Source organism: Diabrotica virgifera, chromosome 10 (assembly GCF_917563875.1).
Source record: "Diabrotica virgifera virgifera chromosome 10, PGI_DIABVI_V3a".
Lineage (NCBI taxonomy): Eukaryota > Metazoa > Arthropoda > Insecta > Coleoptera > Chrysomelidae > Diabrotica > Diabrotica virgifera.
Window position 1 is genome coordinate 7518921 of NC_065452.1, and position 15158 is coordinate 7534078.

The 15158-nt window shown below is 31.3% G+C and overlaps 1 protein-coding gene across 2 annotated transcripts in view; it reads right to left on the minus strand.

Annotated features, from left to right (window-relative positions):
- The window catches only part of LOC114340508 (zinc finger protein basonuclin-2-like), a 76314-nt gene extending 67720 nt beyond the window's left edge, over positions 1–8594 (minus strand). Inside the window, exon 1 of one of the 2 annotated variants that reach the window (XR_007695725.1) lies at positions 8427–8594. Coding sequence is in view for 1 of the 2 variants with exons in the window: in XM_028291255.2 (XP_028147056.1) it covers positions 8398–8424 (27 nt within the window). In the remaining variant the exon portion in view is untranslated. Of the gene's footprint in view, positions 1–8397 lie in introns of both variants that reach the window. The other variant, XM_028291255.2, reaches the window with a different exon arrangement.
- Between the last annotated feature and the right edge of the window lie 6564 nt (positions 8595–15158).

The window sequence follows — 15158 nt, forward strand, 5'->3', positions numbered from 1 at the left end:
GGGCTACCACAAGATTCAGTATTGGGTCCTCTGCTTTTCCTTATATTTAATAATGACATCACTAGTTTAAAAATCGATGAAAATTTTTTTCTTTTTGCTGATGATACCAGTATCACTTGGAGCAATTCAAATATCGCAACTCTTCATGCTACTATAACTTCTGATCTACTCACAATAAAAACCTGGTCCGATTCGAATTTACTCTCTTTTAACGAAAGATAAAACAGTAGCATTATCCTGTAAAGGAGCTCTTCAACCCTTACCTCTTAATAACAGTCAGATCAGTATCGTTAATTCTGTAAAATTTCTTGGTATTTTTTAGATAACAACCTTAAATGGTCCCTTCATATCGATGCGATAAGTAAGAAACTATCCTCAGCTTGCTATGCAATAAGATCTGTTTCGAAGGAAATCAATTTAGCCTCTTCGAAAATAGCCTACCCTTTAGCATCTTCGATATGGTCTTCTTTTTTGGGGTTCTGGTAAAGCTGCCCAATTCGATGTTATTTTTAAATTAAAAAGAGAGCAATAAGATATCTGTTTGGCCTAAGAAGAACTACACATTGCAAAAGCTATTTCAAAGATCACCGGATTTTAACACTTCCTTCTTTATGTATTTTAGAAACTGTTTGTTTAATTCGTAAACATCTACATGGCCCGGCGCGGATACAGAGGGGGGTCAAGGGGTCCATGGACCCTCCTATTGTATTTAGTCAATAAATATTGTTTCTATTATTTATTATTTTTTTCTGTCAAGCAGAGTTCAATTCTTTTGATACCATAGGTATCTGAGATAACTGAATTTTATCCTTAGAGTAAGTGTGAGTCGTATGGCTAAATCTGGACAATAAAATATTTGCGGTACGTCTGACCCCCCTATTATGAATTTCTAGATCCGCGCCTGTACATGGCTTTCCACTTTCCAGCAACACCAAGTCATGACTATTTCACCAGAAATTCTACCTATGAAGTCTATTTACCGATCCCGTCCACTGAGTTAGTAAAGAAATCTATATTTATATTCTGCAAAAAAAACTATACAACCATCTCCCTCGACAACTTAAATCTGCAACATCTTTCCCCAACTTCCGTAAAATGACAAAAGCCTATCTCTCTGAAAGACCATATTATTCAGTAGCAGAGTTTCTTAATCAAATAAGAAATTACAGTATCCTTCTGTATAAGTAGAATTTTTAATCTATATTTGAGTGTCATATGCAGCAGCTTAACTTAACTTGTTAAACTTAGGTATCTATTAATGTAGATTATGCAATTTGCATTTTTTTTTATTTTGCAGTAGATTGTAATTGTTTTTTGTTTTATTTCATTATTTTTTATTTATATTGACGATTTATATAATTTTAGTAAATTGTGTTTATTATTGTTTTTTTATGACTTTTTGTAAGCCTTGTCTATAACATTGTACAATTTTCCATGACAGTAAAGCATATTTCTATTCTATTCTAACCAGTGGCATAAAAATCGCTGAAAATGATAGCGAATATTTTGACCTTAGGATCAATAGTAGTACCTACTTGATATGTTAGATTGCATTTCTGTACTTGCAAGCCACTGGGTATTTTTTAATAATTTATTTAGCAGCAGAGATTTAATATTTCATTTACAAAATGTGAGCACCGAGCCACAGGAACCTTGCGGGAAAATAAATGAGCAAAACTCTTAGAACCTCATGGAATATGTGATTTTTGATTTGATGTAAATGGAGAAATACTTTTTTAAAATAGAACGATAATACCTAAGTGTGTTACTATAGCATCCAATTTTGATAATATAGAACCTCTCGCTAGTTGATGGAATTACAAGCTCAAAGGAAAACGTTTATTTCGTAACCGCAAGTACCTACATAATACATTTATAGGAGGCATGGTTCAACTAAAATCAGAGCGAAGGAGTGATATTGGCCAATATTCACACGACTAGTTGATATGGTATTAATAAATTCATGACTTCTCTAAAATCGAGTCAATAAGTCAACAAATTTTTAAAATAAAAGAATTAGGTAGGTATTTTATTAGATTTTTGTCGATCTGTAGCAGTTCTCTTGAGAGTAAAACATATAAAGGGCTACTTAAACATATAAGATCTGACAACATCACAAGATAAACCAAATTTGAAATATACAAAATCCCGAAAAGACCAGTGCTTATATTTTTTTAATCAAAGGCACTGCCAAAAACAATGAAAAACTTCTTTGAACGTTTATGCTGGATAGGCCATATTAAGAAATAAAATAACAAATAAAATAATAATGCAAACATCAGTACTATATAGAACAAGTGGAAGAAGATTTGAAAACTTAATTTCAAACAGGGAAAATAAAGAGGATGATAATAAAATGGTTTCCGCATTTGAAAACAAAACGTTAACGAACGGGAGATATGTTACAATGTGAATGTTGCTTTAAAGAAAAAAACACTACACATAAAAAACTTTTGAATCTTAGCAATATTGAAATATCACATTAAATACCAGTAAGTCTCCATAAGTAGGATATGGATTTATTAGTGTTATGATAAAAATAGAATGTATTGGACCCCAATCAGAGTAGATTTTGTAGAATCTGGACGACTAGAAATTGTAGACCTAGATTACTAGAATATATGAAAATCGTCAGTGACCGGTGAATCCTTTGCAAGAGTGGATTAAATAAATTATAGAAAAAGTGGATACTTAGGTAACCGTCGTAATTTTAACAGAATGCAGTATTCTGTTAGTGTTTCTTGAAACCTTTTTTAAATTGTTTAATATAATATTGTATCCACTTTGAATATACACAGTGAAAATATACACCAATTTCAAATAAGGACAATAAAGAAGAAGATAATAAAATAGTTTCTACATTTGAAAACAAAACGTTAACCAATTAGGGCAATATGTTACAAGGTGCATGTTGCTTGAAAGATATTGGAAGAAAAATACTAAAATGCTACAGAATAAAAAACTTTCAAATTTGTTAAGTGAAACTTAGCAACATTGAAATACTACAAGAAATACCAGTAAGTCTCCATAAGTATTTTTATTGGTGTAAGGATAAAAATAGAATATATTGGATCCCAATCAGAGTAGATTTTGTAGAATATGGAAAACTAGAAACTGTAGACCTAGATTACTGGAATATCTAAAAATCATCAACGACCGGTGAATCCTTTGTAAGTTAGAGTGGATTTAATAAATTATAGGAAAAAAGTGGATACTTAAGAAACCGACGTAATTTTAACAAAAGGCAGTATTCTGTTGGTGCTACTATAGTATGCGGTCTACCGTCGCGTTTCTGCTATAACTTGCATTCTACCTCTACGGCTAAACAATACAGAAGGTTTTGCACACAACAATGAAAGACAGCAAACCATTCGTGGGCAAAATATTTATTGCTAAGTAATACACATTGAGTCCACTTCTGTTCATAATATTTATGGATGAAATAATAAGAGAAAGTAAACAATGAACTAAACCAATATACATAGGATATAGGAAATTAGAACAAATAGGGATGACAGAATGTGCATTTGCGGATGATGTGGTTATTACAGCAAGAAACGAGAAAGACCTAAGAGAAAGCTTGATAGTATGGAATGAGGTATTAACAAAATACGGTATGAAATTGAACAAGAGTAAAACAAAGACAATGGTAATAGATAGAAATAGGAAAAGGATAAATATGCAAATAGATTGGGTAGAAATAGAGCAAGTCGGTAAATATCAATACCTAGGTATAATATTTGAAGAAAACGGAAAACAAGAAATAGATATAAACTATAGGATACAAAAAAACAAATAGACTATATTATGCAATAAACAGTGTATTTGTAAATAGACAAGAAATATCAAGAAAAACGAAAATGAGTGTATACAAATCTGTGTATAGACCTGTACTCACATATGGATGCGAATCGTGGATATTGTCAAAAAGGGATAAAAGTAAACTACAGGAAATAGAAATGAAATATCTAAGAAGAGTAATGGGAGTGACTAGAAGGGTTAGAGTTAAGAATATAAAAATAAGAGAAGAATTAGAGAATTAGAAATAGAAACATTAGAATCTTATAAAAGAAAGACAGCTGGGTTGGTGGGGACACTTAAAAAGAATGAGTGATAATATACCTGTTAAAAGAATCTGGGAAAGTAGAAATATTGAAAAGAAAAACGTGGTAGACCAAGAAGACAGTGGAATGCAGTAATAATAGATATTTTAGAAAAGAGGGGAACAACATGGAACGATGCCAAAAAAATAACAGAGAATATAATGATATGGAAGAAATTTGCGAAGAACGAAAAATAATGAAAGAATCAGAAACAGATCCCTACACCTCAGGGTAGAAGGGATAAAGATTATATATATAGTAATACACATTTTCAGGAATATACAAGAAACTTATTTCTTTACCTATTATTACATATATAACATAACATAGGTAACACCATAATCTTCTTGGTTAGGGAGCCTGCAAGACTTTTTAAAGCTAGAATCATTAACTGCCTTTCTCTCTTAAATTACGGTGCATGAATGTTTTCTTTAGTAATAATTAGGCTGTATCGTTTAGTAAATAATTAAGTTGCATATAATTTTTTTTTGTAAATAGTTGGGATGCAAGTTTTTGTAAATTTTTAGGAACTTTTTATTTTACATTCAATTTCCTCCAAATGTTTATTACTTGTGAATAAATATTTTTTCTCTACAAGAGTTTTTTTGCTTTTCAAAATTTTACGCAAATCCTTCAGGACTTTTCAGATTTCGATCGGTACACCGTACACTATACGCACAGGTAGACCGCATACTACAGTAGCACCATTCTGTTAATGTTTCTTTTAACTTTTTTAAATGGTTTTACATACATTGTATCCACTGTGAATACACACGCGATTATGATTTAATACCATTTAATAATATCCCTACTCATTTAAAGAAGTATATCATTAAAGTTGCGAATTCTGCAATAGAGCATCGGGCTATTAATAAAATGAAGAAGACCCAGATGCCCATTTTAAAAATTATACCTAACCGAAATGATTGCCTCTCGCAAAAATAATATGCAAAACAGTATGTAATTTTAGTGTCTGTGATTCTGACCACTGCATGAAATAGCTGCTCAAAGTCCTAAACTTTAATAACGACCAAAAATGCATTCGTGCCAAGAGATTATGTACTATGCGTTTTTGGACAACTTAAAACCATCTATTACTATTTTAGAAAAATTACCAACTTTTTTAACAGGTTCTAGATCCACAATTTTTGAATTGAGATATATATTTAGGCATATGTATTATTCTTACGAATAAATATATATCCTATGTACGTATTTGAAGACATTCTTAATATTTTGTTTTTAATTTAGATTAAGGAGGAGGCCTTTAAACATATTTTGAAAGTACTTTATTGCAAAAAACCGGTAGCATTTTAGTAATATTTATTCTGGACAGTTCAGCACAGAAAACTATATTTCTGCTTCTTCTACAAAGCAAATGAATAAAAATCAAATGAAATAATAATCTCAGCTGCTTAAATAAAGACAGGAAGTTTCAGAAACGAAATCTCAAAATACAAACCGGGCTGACTAAACTAAAGATTAAAAGGCATAACAATTCAAATAATTCATTTTCTTGAATCGCGATTGTTTTGCATCCATATTCCAATGGCTACGAATGATTTCATAATATTGGTGAATACACTGTGACCACAGTCTAAAAATCATGTTGTTGATATCTTTATTAAAAATCAAATTCGTTATCTTCATCGTTTTTACATAGTCCACTCCATAAAAATATATTTATGCTACAGATTCAAGAGACTCAACGGAAATAATTTGAACTACTTAAATAACGACCAGAAATGTGAGCTAAAAATATGAAAGTGAAGACTTATTTACAAAAATCTACAGAAAATATAAACATGGGTTACAATAAAAGAACGAACTATAAAAACAATAGAAAGAGACGAATGTATCAAGACATTTAACTACATAGTTAAGTTTAGTATCCTCATAAATATAACGAGAAAGGTAACAAACATAAAAATCATCTAGTAAATATATTCAGCAATGATATCAATAATTTAAATAAACGTTTTTCAACACATTGGATTTGCATCTATATCTATTGGAATTGATACGGTTGGTTTCACAATATTGGTGAATGCACCATGACCAAAGAAACCACAATATGAAATTCATTTTGTTGATTTTGTTAGATTAAAAAAAAGTACTACCAGATTTGTTATTTTCATCGCTTTTTTTTATTTCAAACATATTCGAATTGATAAGTTGATGATTTTCCTGATCTACTTTGAAACATATTTTTGATAATCGTTTTAATTCATTTTAAATAATATTGGTCCTAATCTTTCATGCCGTAATTAATTTTGCCTGGTCCTTCCATAATTTTAGTGTTGTTCTTTTTCTTTTATAAAAGGAAATTTAGTTCATATCGTACATATTTTATTCTAAATCTACGTTTTCATCGGATAATTGCTTTGAAAATATATTTCATCGCTAAACTGAAAAAATATTTTGATCAACTTTTTCTCAAAGTATTTGGCAAAAGATATTGACTTGCTACGTATAATTATTGCGATATTTATAAAAGCGACGGGACACGGTATTTTCACCAGATGGACAAAAATTGTTTTCAGTGCTTTCTGTCTGAAGAAAGCCGCCTTCCTTTCACATAACTATCTATTAGAACATGTGTCATCAACAGCGTCAAAATTGCTGCCGCAATGACTTTTAAAGTCATTATTATTGTCAATCTACTTAATGATATTACTTAAGCTACCACGGCTCTTTAATGAAGAACCAGTTGCTGTACTATGACTCTTCACTTATTTTGAAATAAATAGCTGCCTTCTACCGTTACCACATTCACAGAGTTAATCAATTTTTTCTTTTTTACGACTATTTTTTATTTCTAATAACTATTCGTCTCAACAGGACTGTTAATTGTTCAACATTGAATATTTCGGCTCTTGCGTTAAAAATATGACCCTCGCGAAACTTTGTCTTTTAGTTTAATTTTATTTATTTCGTTATAGCATTATCATTTTTACGACTATTTTGTTATTCCTCATAACGTATTCGTCTCAACACATCTATTAATGGATTGTTTAACATTGACAATTACGGGTTCTTGCGCTAAAATATTATCCTCGCAAAACTTTTTCTTATCGTTTATTATTTCAAGCGTCTGACTCTTTTCTTTATTTTTATTTATTTCGTGGTTTGCATTAAAGTCCAGAATTTGTGATCTGCTGTTTACTCAGTTGTAACAAATTATTTGAGTTATAAATTAGATTTCGGGCGTGTTTACACAAAGATGTCAGTAAACGTTTTGCGTTTTCGATTCGTTTCTGGACCGATTTGTGATTTTTCGACATTTTGTTTTTTTGCAATGGAGTACCTATGAATATATTAAAATGATACAAAAATTTAAAATTTAAACAGCAATGTTTAACCGCAGCCGATGTAACTTTTTTGACATTTGTGTTATTTTCAATATTTTTTTGATTAATCTACTATTTTCAGTGTGAAATAAGCCACAATTTTACCAACAAAATGATTTTATTAACGTTTCGAAGCCCAAATTTTACTTAGCAACTTACAATTTTACTTAGAATTTTTTTACTTAGCAACAACATTTTTGTTTATTTTAGTAGTTTGTATTTTGACAACGAAACCCGATTTGGGCTTCGAAACGTTAATAACATCAATTTTTTGGTAAAATTGTGGCTTATTTCCCATTGAAAATAGTTGATTATAAAAATGCCACAAGGAAATAGCTTCAGAACAACATTATTTTGATTATATCTAATAATTATTTCTAATATTCCTTTCCCGCTTTCCTAAAATCTCTCTTTACCGGCGATTGGTTAGGTCGAAATTTACCTTTCCCAGGGAAATCGGTTCGATCTTCAATCCTCAAGAGAAATTTTTTAACAATGATTACCATCTTATGGACTTCTATCTACTGGTTGTTTCCTATTTAGATTACATAATTTTGTTTTGTAAATAAAGAACCATTCAATTTTGTAAATAAAAACAAAACAAATTGTTGTTTAGTCCCTATAGACATTTTGCTTATCTTAGTTGTAAAATCATTTGTGTTTTTATAATGGTTATTGTGATATAACAGACAAACAATTTTAAATATTTTATGACTAGTTTTATGAGCAGTTTTATTAAAGCTATATTCGTTCCCAACCATTTTGATTAGTTTCACGTAAGAATACGACAAAAGTAAGTTTATATGAAGATCTACAATTTTGTGGTAGCTTTTCTCTGATAGTAAATGACAATATTTTGAAAATTTGTTATTTTATGATTTTTTTGGGAGTTTTTGGAAATGCTGGTGGTCAGAATGTATCATGTTATTGAATAAAATAATTACCGGTGAATGAAGAAAACTAAGTGACATACCCACAGGATAAGTCCAGTTGCAAATTAGGCACCGGTACACCCAAATCCATGCAACACTAAAACTTCACAACACTAAAACAAGAGAGGCGGCAAATATCGAGATGAAAGACCTAATTCACCCGAGAGTCACAAAATATACGCCGAGGATGTCATACGTCGCAACTAACTGCACCGATTCAGGAGCACTGTTTCTGAAGAGATGTCGCATAAGCGAGCCGTGCGTCCGAAGGGGTGGGGATAACAGCGTGCGCACTGGGGGCGGGGCTTCTTCTAAGGGGGGTTGACAAGGTGGACGTGGAGTGTAGGTGACGATACCCCTTTGGAGGGACATGCTACACTATACCCCCTCTGTCTTACGAGCTGTTCAGTGGTACATATACATTTACACTAGACAAGTAAAGGCTGCTTCTTTATCTTAAAGAATCTATATTACATAGGTAGAGGTAAAGGTAAACATTTTTTGGAGAAAGTGCTGGTCCATTCTCAATTATTTGCTGTGAGATATTGACTTTTCACTTAATTCGTGGGTGGTAAATTGGTTGATTCAAGAGCGGAATCTAATTCAAATCTCATTACGAGTTCATATTCTACAAATTATATTTTGTTTTTTGTATACCCAACTTAATTAGTGCAATTTATTGTATTTTACTGGAACATTTAGAAAACTAAAATTATCGCCAAAATGACAAAAGATACACTTCAGAGACATAACATATCTTTAGTAAAATCATTTAATATATATGATATTAGATAACTAAAATGAGTAGACTTATATAATATGTTATAACATCCAAATCAATCTTGGACTTTATTGAAATTTATTAATCAATTCGATCTCTATTCAACCTTAACAATTTCGTAGGTATCATTAAAATAGACAGAGCCGTGCGGTACATCTTTTCAATATGATGGAAATATGTCGAAAGACCGCCCCTTAAATATTATTGAAACTTAACATTTATTTTTATTAAGGGGGTAGACGCAAAATCTTTTTTGCGCCTAAGGGGGCTAAGGGAATCCAATGCTATTTAAATGCATTCATTTTTTTTAATCCTGAGAAAACTAATTAATATTTTTGAAAAATTTAAATGCAGAATGAAAGATTACATTATTACCGAGGGCTTAGTAGAAAATCCCTTAAAAAACAAAAAGTTTTTTAATGAAATATTTGAAACTAAAAATCACACTAAATTTTCTCTTTTTTTCACCTCTGTAACTTTCGGCCCTCGGTAATAACGTAATCTTTCATTCTGCGTTTAAATTTTTCAAAAATACTTAGTTTTCTCAGGATTCGAAAAAAACGAATCCATTTAAATAGCATTAGACCAAGATCTTGCGCCTACCCCATGAACGAAAACTTTTATTTTAAAAACAAAACATACTTTAAATTAAAATAAAGTACCTATGTACCATTCTGACTTTAATTTTGACAAACTCGTCAATCAGATTTATAATTGGTGTAGTCGAGTGGGAATAGATAGGTGTAGCAGCTAGTGAGAACTCTATTGAAATAAGTGTTAAATTTTATAGTTTTGTTTGTCTTATGGAGCTTTGTAAATAGTTATTAATAATTTTTAATTTTGAAAAACTTCTTTCTTCACTAACTACCGAGACAGGGTGTTAATAAAATTCTTAGTGATACAACTACATTCGGGTATAAAGAAATTAGATCATTTTAGCAGAAATAGTTCAAAACCTCTAAAGGTATCATTTGGGATATATCACGCAATTCTTTTAGAAGATCGTTCGTCTCTATATCAGATTCCTTTTCTTTTTCTATTGAAAGTATTGAATGAAGATTCATACAATATTTTTCTAGTGTTTTATCATCCATTTCCCTAAATTTGAAAATACCATATAAAAATTTAAAATCTTTATTATGCGTTTCTAGAAGCGAAAATCGATCAATCAAAGAATTAACGGCAATGTCTAAAATATAGATGAACAAAAGAGCTCGTCCACAGATTTTTCGTAATCAAATAAATGCTTTTTTCTCTTAGCTCGAATTTCATTTTCACCTGGAAATTCGGAACTTCTGGATATTAAGATTTTCTCCAATTTCATTAAATTTTTATTTAATTTGGTCATTAGCCATATTGTCTGTAACTTTTCATTTTGTCTATAGTTTCTGACAACATTTTTACACAATCTGACATTTTTTTATTTTACTGATTATGTGACCCCTTGTGATGCCGCCTGATGCGACTGCCTCGCCGCATCATAGCACGGTACGGCCCTGAAAATAGAAATTAACATGTGGTTACTATTTGTACTGTTTATATGAATTTTTTAATATAGTTTGATTCTAAAATGGTTCTTCTTCTTAAAGGTTAATTCCTTAAAAATAAATTCACAAGATTCAGAACAGAATCTTTTATCGTAGAGTAGGTATAGTCTATTCCACGAATATAGGTAGGTACGACTGTTTTGGATTATCGCGACAACGAATATTTTAGTGTAGATACCTACAATATAAGAAGTACGAAAGTAAATTACTCTAATAATTATTCCAGTAAACAACAATGTAATTTGCAATTTACTTTCGTTCTTCATATTTTGCAAAGTAAAATATTCGTTGTCGCGATCGCGATAATTCAAAACAGTAGTATATTCGTAGAATAGGGTATCTATAGTACTTTATTATAGTATATATTAGCTATTTATTATAAGTATCATATAACTGGTATCAAGGTATATAGGTATGTTACAGGTCAAGTTGATTATCCAGTTGGAGTTGACTTTTCCTAGTTCGAGTCGACTCAAACGGCTGGATTTAGTAAAAGTTGATTATAAATATAAAATGAAGATTTTTATTCAACATTTACTAGTAAAAGTAGACTCTAACTAGTTAAAGTATACTCTTCCCAATGTCATTTAGTAGAAGTTGATTCACACAAACAACCGATTCTAGAAATTAAATGTTACTCTATATTATGTTCAAATCGTGATAGTTATAGTCCAGACTGTATCGTCGCCCCCGTTAGGTAAATTATTCCAGTTCGATTTTTTTGCACAAATTTACTCAAAAAGAGATCCTTATAACGAATCCACATGGTGTCAGGTGGTAGGTACCGTAATCGAAAAATTGTTTAAATCATTTTTTTTTAAACAAATTCACAAAAAAAATTCACTTCGGACATTTTTTTTACATCATTAGTTTGGGTCATTCGGAGGAAAATAGGTCTTTTGTGATTTTTCTGTAAAATTTATTGTTCTCGAATTAGAAGCGATTTAAAATTTGAAAAATGCGAAAATGACCATTTTCAAGGCTCAATAACTCAGTTATTTTTATGAAAGTCAGAAAGTCACCAAATCAAATTTTTAAGCAAGGTACTGAAGAAATATATGTCATTATTGTATTACTAAGCTGTTATTTTTAATTATTAACAATGAGCGCTAGGAGCGTATTGAGGCGGCTGTCAATGTGAGTGCGATTCACCATTGGACGGTCGGAATGGAGGATCTTACTCGCACTCACATTGACGGCCGCCTCAATACGCTTTTAGCGCTCATTATTGATAATTAAAAATAACAGCTTAGTAATGACAAAAATTTCTTCAGGATCTTGTAGGGGGGGGGGGCTTTAAATTTTGATTAGGTGACTTTCTGACTTTCATAATAATAGTTTTTAATCGAGTTATTAAGCCTTAAAAATGGTCATTTCGCATTTTAGTAGAAGTTGATTCACACAAACAACCGATTCTAGAAATTAAATGTTACTCTATATTATGTTCAAATCGTGATAGTTATAGTCCAGACTTAGAAAACTATCAATTTTAGAGAAAAATCACGAGATCTTTTTTGCTCCGAATGACCCAAATAATCTAAAAAAATTTGTCCGGAGTGAAATACTTAGTTATTTATAAAACAGTTCGTAAAGTATGCTTTTTGCGCACGCACGCCATGTTTAGAACACGAGCGGGTCGAGTGCTATACATCGCCTAAGTGCGCAAAAAGTACTTCACGCACAGTTTCATACAATATTTTATCTACCAAAAAACAAATAAAAAACTGCAACTCTTCGTCACTGGAATACATTCCTATTTTACAATTTTTTAGAACTTTGACATTTAAAAATTCAAACTTCTGTCAAACCACAAAACTGTCAAAAACTTTTTTTGTAATTTATTGCTCACATGTCATCACCATGACAAGGCGAAAGTTAAGGATATTTGATTATATGAAAGTGTGCTAAAAAACAGTGCGAAAAAGTAAATCCCATTTAAAATACATTATTACTTCAGGCACACTTTAAAACCTTCATGTACCTACTGATATCTATATTTACAATTTTCACACAATAAAAACTTATACATAATATGAGGTAGAGTAGATAAGAATTATTTTTGTGAATTTGGTTAACAAAAATTTCGACCGCGGTATTGCCTGACACTGTGTATTTGTTATAAGGATGTATTTGTTTGAGTAAGTTTGTGCAAAAAAATCGAATCAGAATAATTTACCTAACGGGGGCGACGTTACAGCATGGACTAATAAGTAGTTGAAACGGTCAAAACAAAGAGACGCTCACTCATCAAAAATGCACGTGAGATTATACTCGTATGAATTGTGTAATCTACTTTTACTAACAAGAGTTAGGAAGACTCAACTTCAACTAGTAAAAGTTGATTTAAATTTTTCAAATGCTCGTTTCAGTTGGAGTTGACTCGAACTAGGAAAAGTCAACTCTAACTGAGAATCAACTTGAACTGTAACATATATATCACTATTCTGATCCGTTTAGAGCATCTTCGAGAGTTAGGTAGATGACAGATATTCTATAATTGGTATTTTAAATTTTTCTGAAAATTAAACTTACTTACATCAAAAAAACAAGTCTCTTCTATTGTTGTCTTCGCACAAAATTGTTTCAAAATCGCCATATCTTTTCTTTATGAAATGAAAACAAAACTAATACCTACTTAACATCATAACATCGTCTACGCACCAATAATAATAATATTTCAGAAATGTGCAAAGTTTGTAAATAGAGCAGAACTTTTTATCTCGAAAATCTCGAAATGCATTTTTAATTAAAAAATACTTACAAGGTGTCAAACACTGCTGGGGCAGCATGGAACGAAAATTTATCCAGCTAGGAACCAGTTCAAATGTCGAGTGTTTTGAAGTGTCCTGTTTTACGGGACTAACACCTCTTCAGAGTTCATGAACCAGCAGTGCAGTGTTTTTATAGTGACAGTATTAGGGCGGTTTTATGTTACGACGGGGACGTTGAAGAATCGTCTGATATGAAAAACATTGACTGGTTTAACTTACAACGGAACGGGGCGACACCGGGAAGTGCCGAGGACGTGCGATTTCTATATATTGTTCTACGCGCCGTGCCGCCCGCGTCCCGGTGTAAGATAAAAATCAGCCTCTAGTAAAGAAATTGAAGCTCCTGAAGAAGTCCTGATGTCTTGAACGAGTCTAGAGCAAGAAACATTCAAAATCGTCGTATTCTAACCGAAAACTGGGTAAGATTGATATTAGTTATTATAGTAGATATCTAGTACCTAATATAGAATAATATAATATTATATTATCTCATAGTAATATTGTCAACCTATACAATTCGAATTAGGAAGGTCGGGTAGCCTGCGAGGTCTTTAGGAATTAGTCGCCTAAGTTTGAGCTTGTGCTTTCTTAATGATACATCCCCCTATTATTTAAGACATTTTTACACCTCAGTCACTCCATTGTGATTTCTTTTTCTTTTTAAACTTACATAAATTCCAACAGCTACCAATAAGTTGGTAGCTGTTGGAACACAAAATTGCTTTTTTAAATCTTAGGTCTCTTGACAACAAGATTTGTTTACTGACTTTAGTTCTCGAATACTAACATTTGAGTAATGTGGTTTGCCTAACCACCTCTACTGACAGTATACGTGAATACATTTTTAACTACAACATCTAGTTTACTGAATTTTAAATGATAATTTTCACAATAGAGTGTGTTGTTACATTATTTCTAATTTTAACAAACTGTACACCATAGTCTTTAAATATTACAGGTTAATTTTTCAACTTCCTGTGGAACTGTCATTTCTGTCTTGTCATCGTTCGGAGGTTTCTATCCATTTCATTGTCACTTGCTGTCACGCTTCCACCATGTGAATAAGTCAAATCACAGCTCAGATGTTACCTGGGGCATATTAGTAAAAATATTTCAGACATCCACGCTTAAGTTAGCATTTTCAACCTACATATATTTCCTTGATGGATTACTTATACAGGGCTTTGACTCTCATATTTTTGTTATATTATATCTTGGTGGTTAGCATGTAAACTTCACGTGAGTATAACCTACAACTTTTCTTAACCGTAGTCAAAATTTCAAAATCTTTGCATTATTTTACCAGGTTATATTCATTTTAGGTAAGCACTGATAATGACTGTAAACCAGGGATTTTTTTTTAGGGATTTTAAATATATGCCTTTTATAAAGAATTTTACTGTTTTTTGTATTACATGGTATACAGCCAACTACAGGAAAACTTTTTCCTTGTGGATTTTTAAATTCGAAGATATCTACCAAAAGACTATGACAAAATATTTCCAATATTTCAACGCTTCTCATTTGTTTTGAGCCTCTGGCATATGTCGTATAATCCATGTATAATATTAATATGCGACTTATGACAGAAGCTTGAAACAAATGAGAAGCGTTGGAAAGTCCTACAGACAAACACATACATAGGTACAGGCACAATAAATAGTTATTTGTATA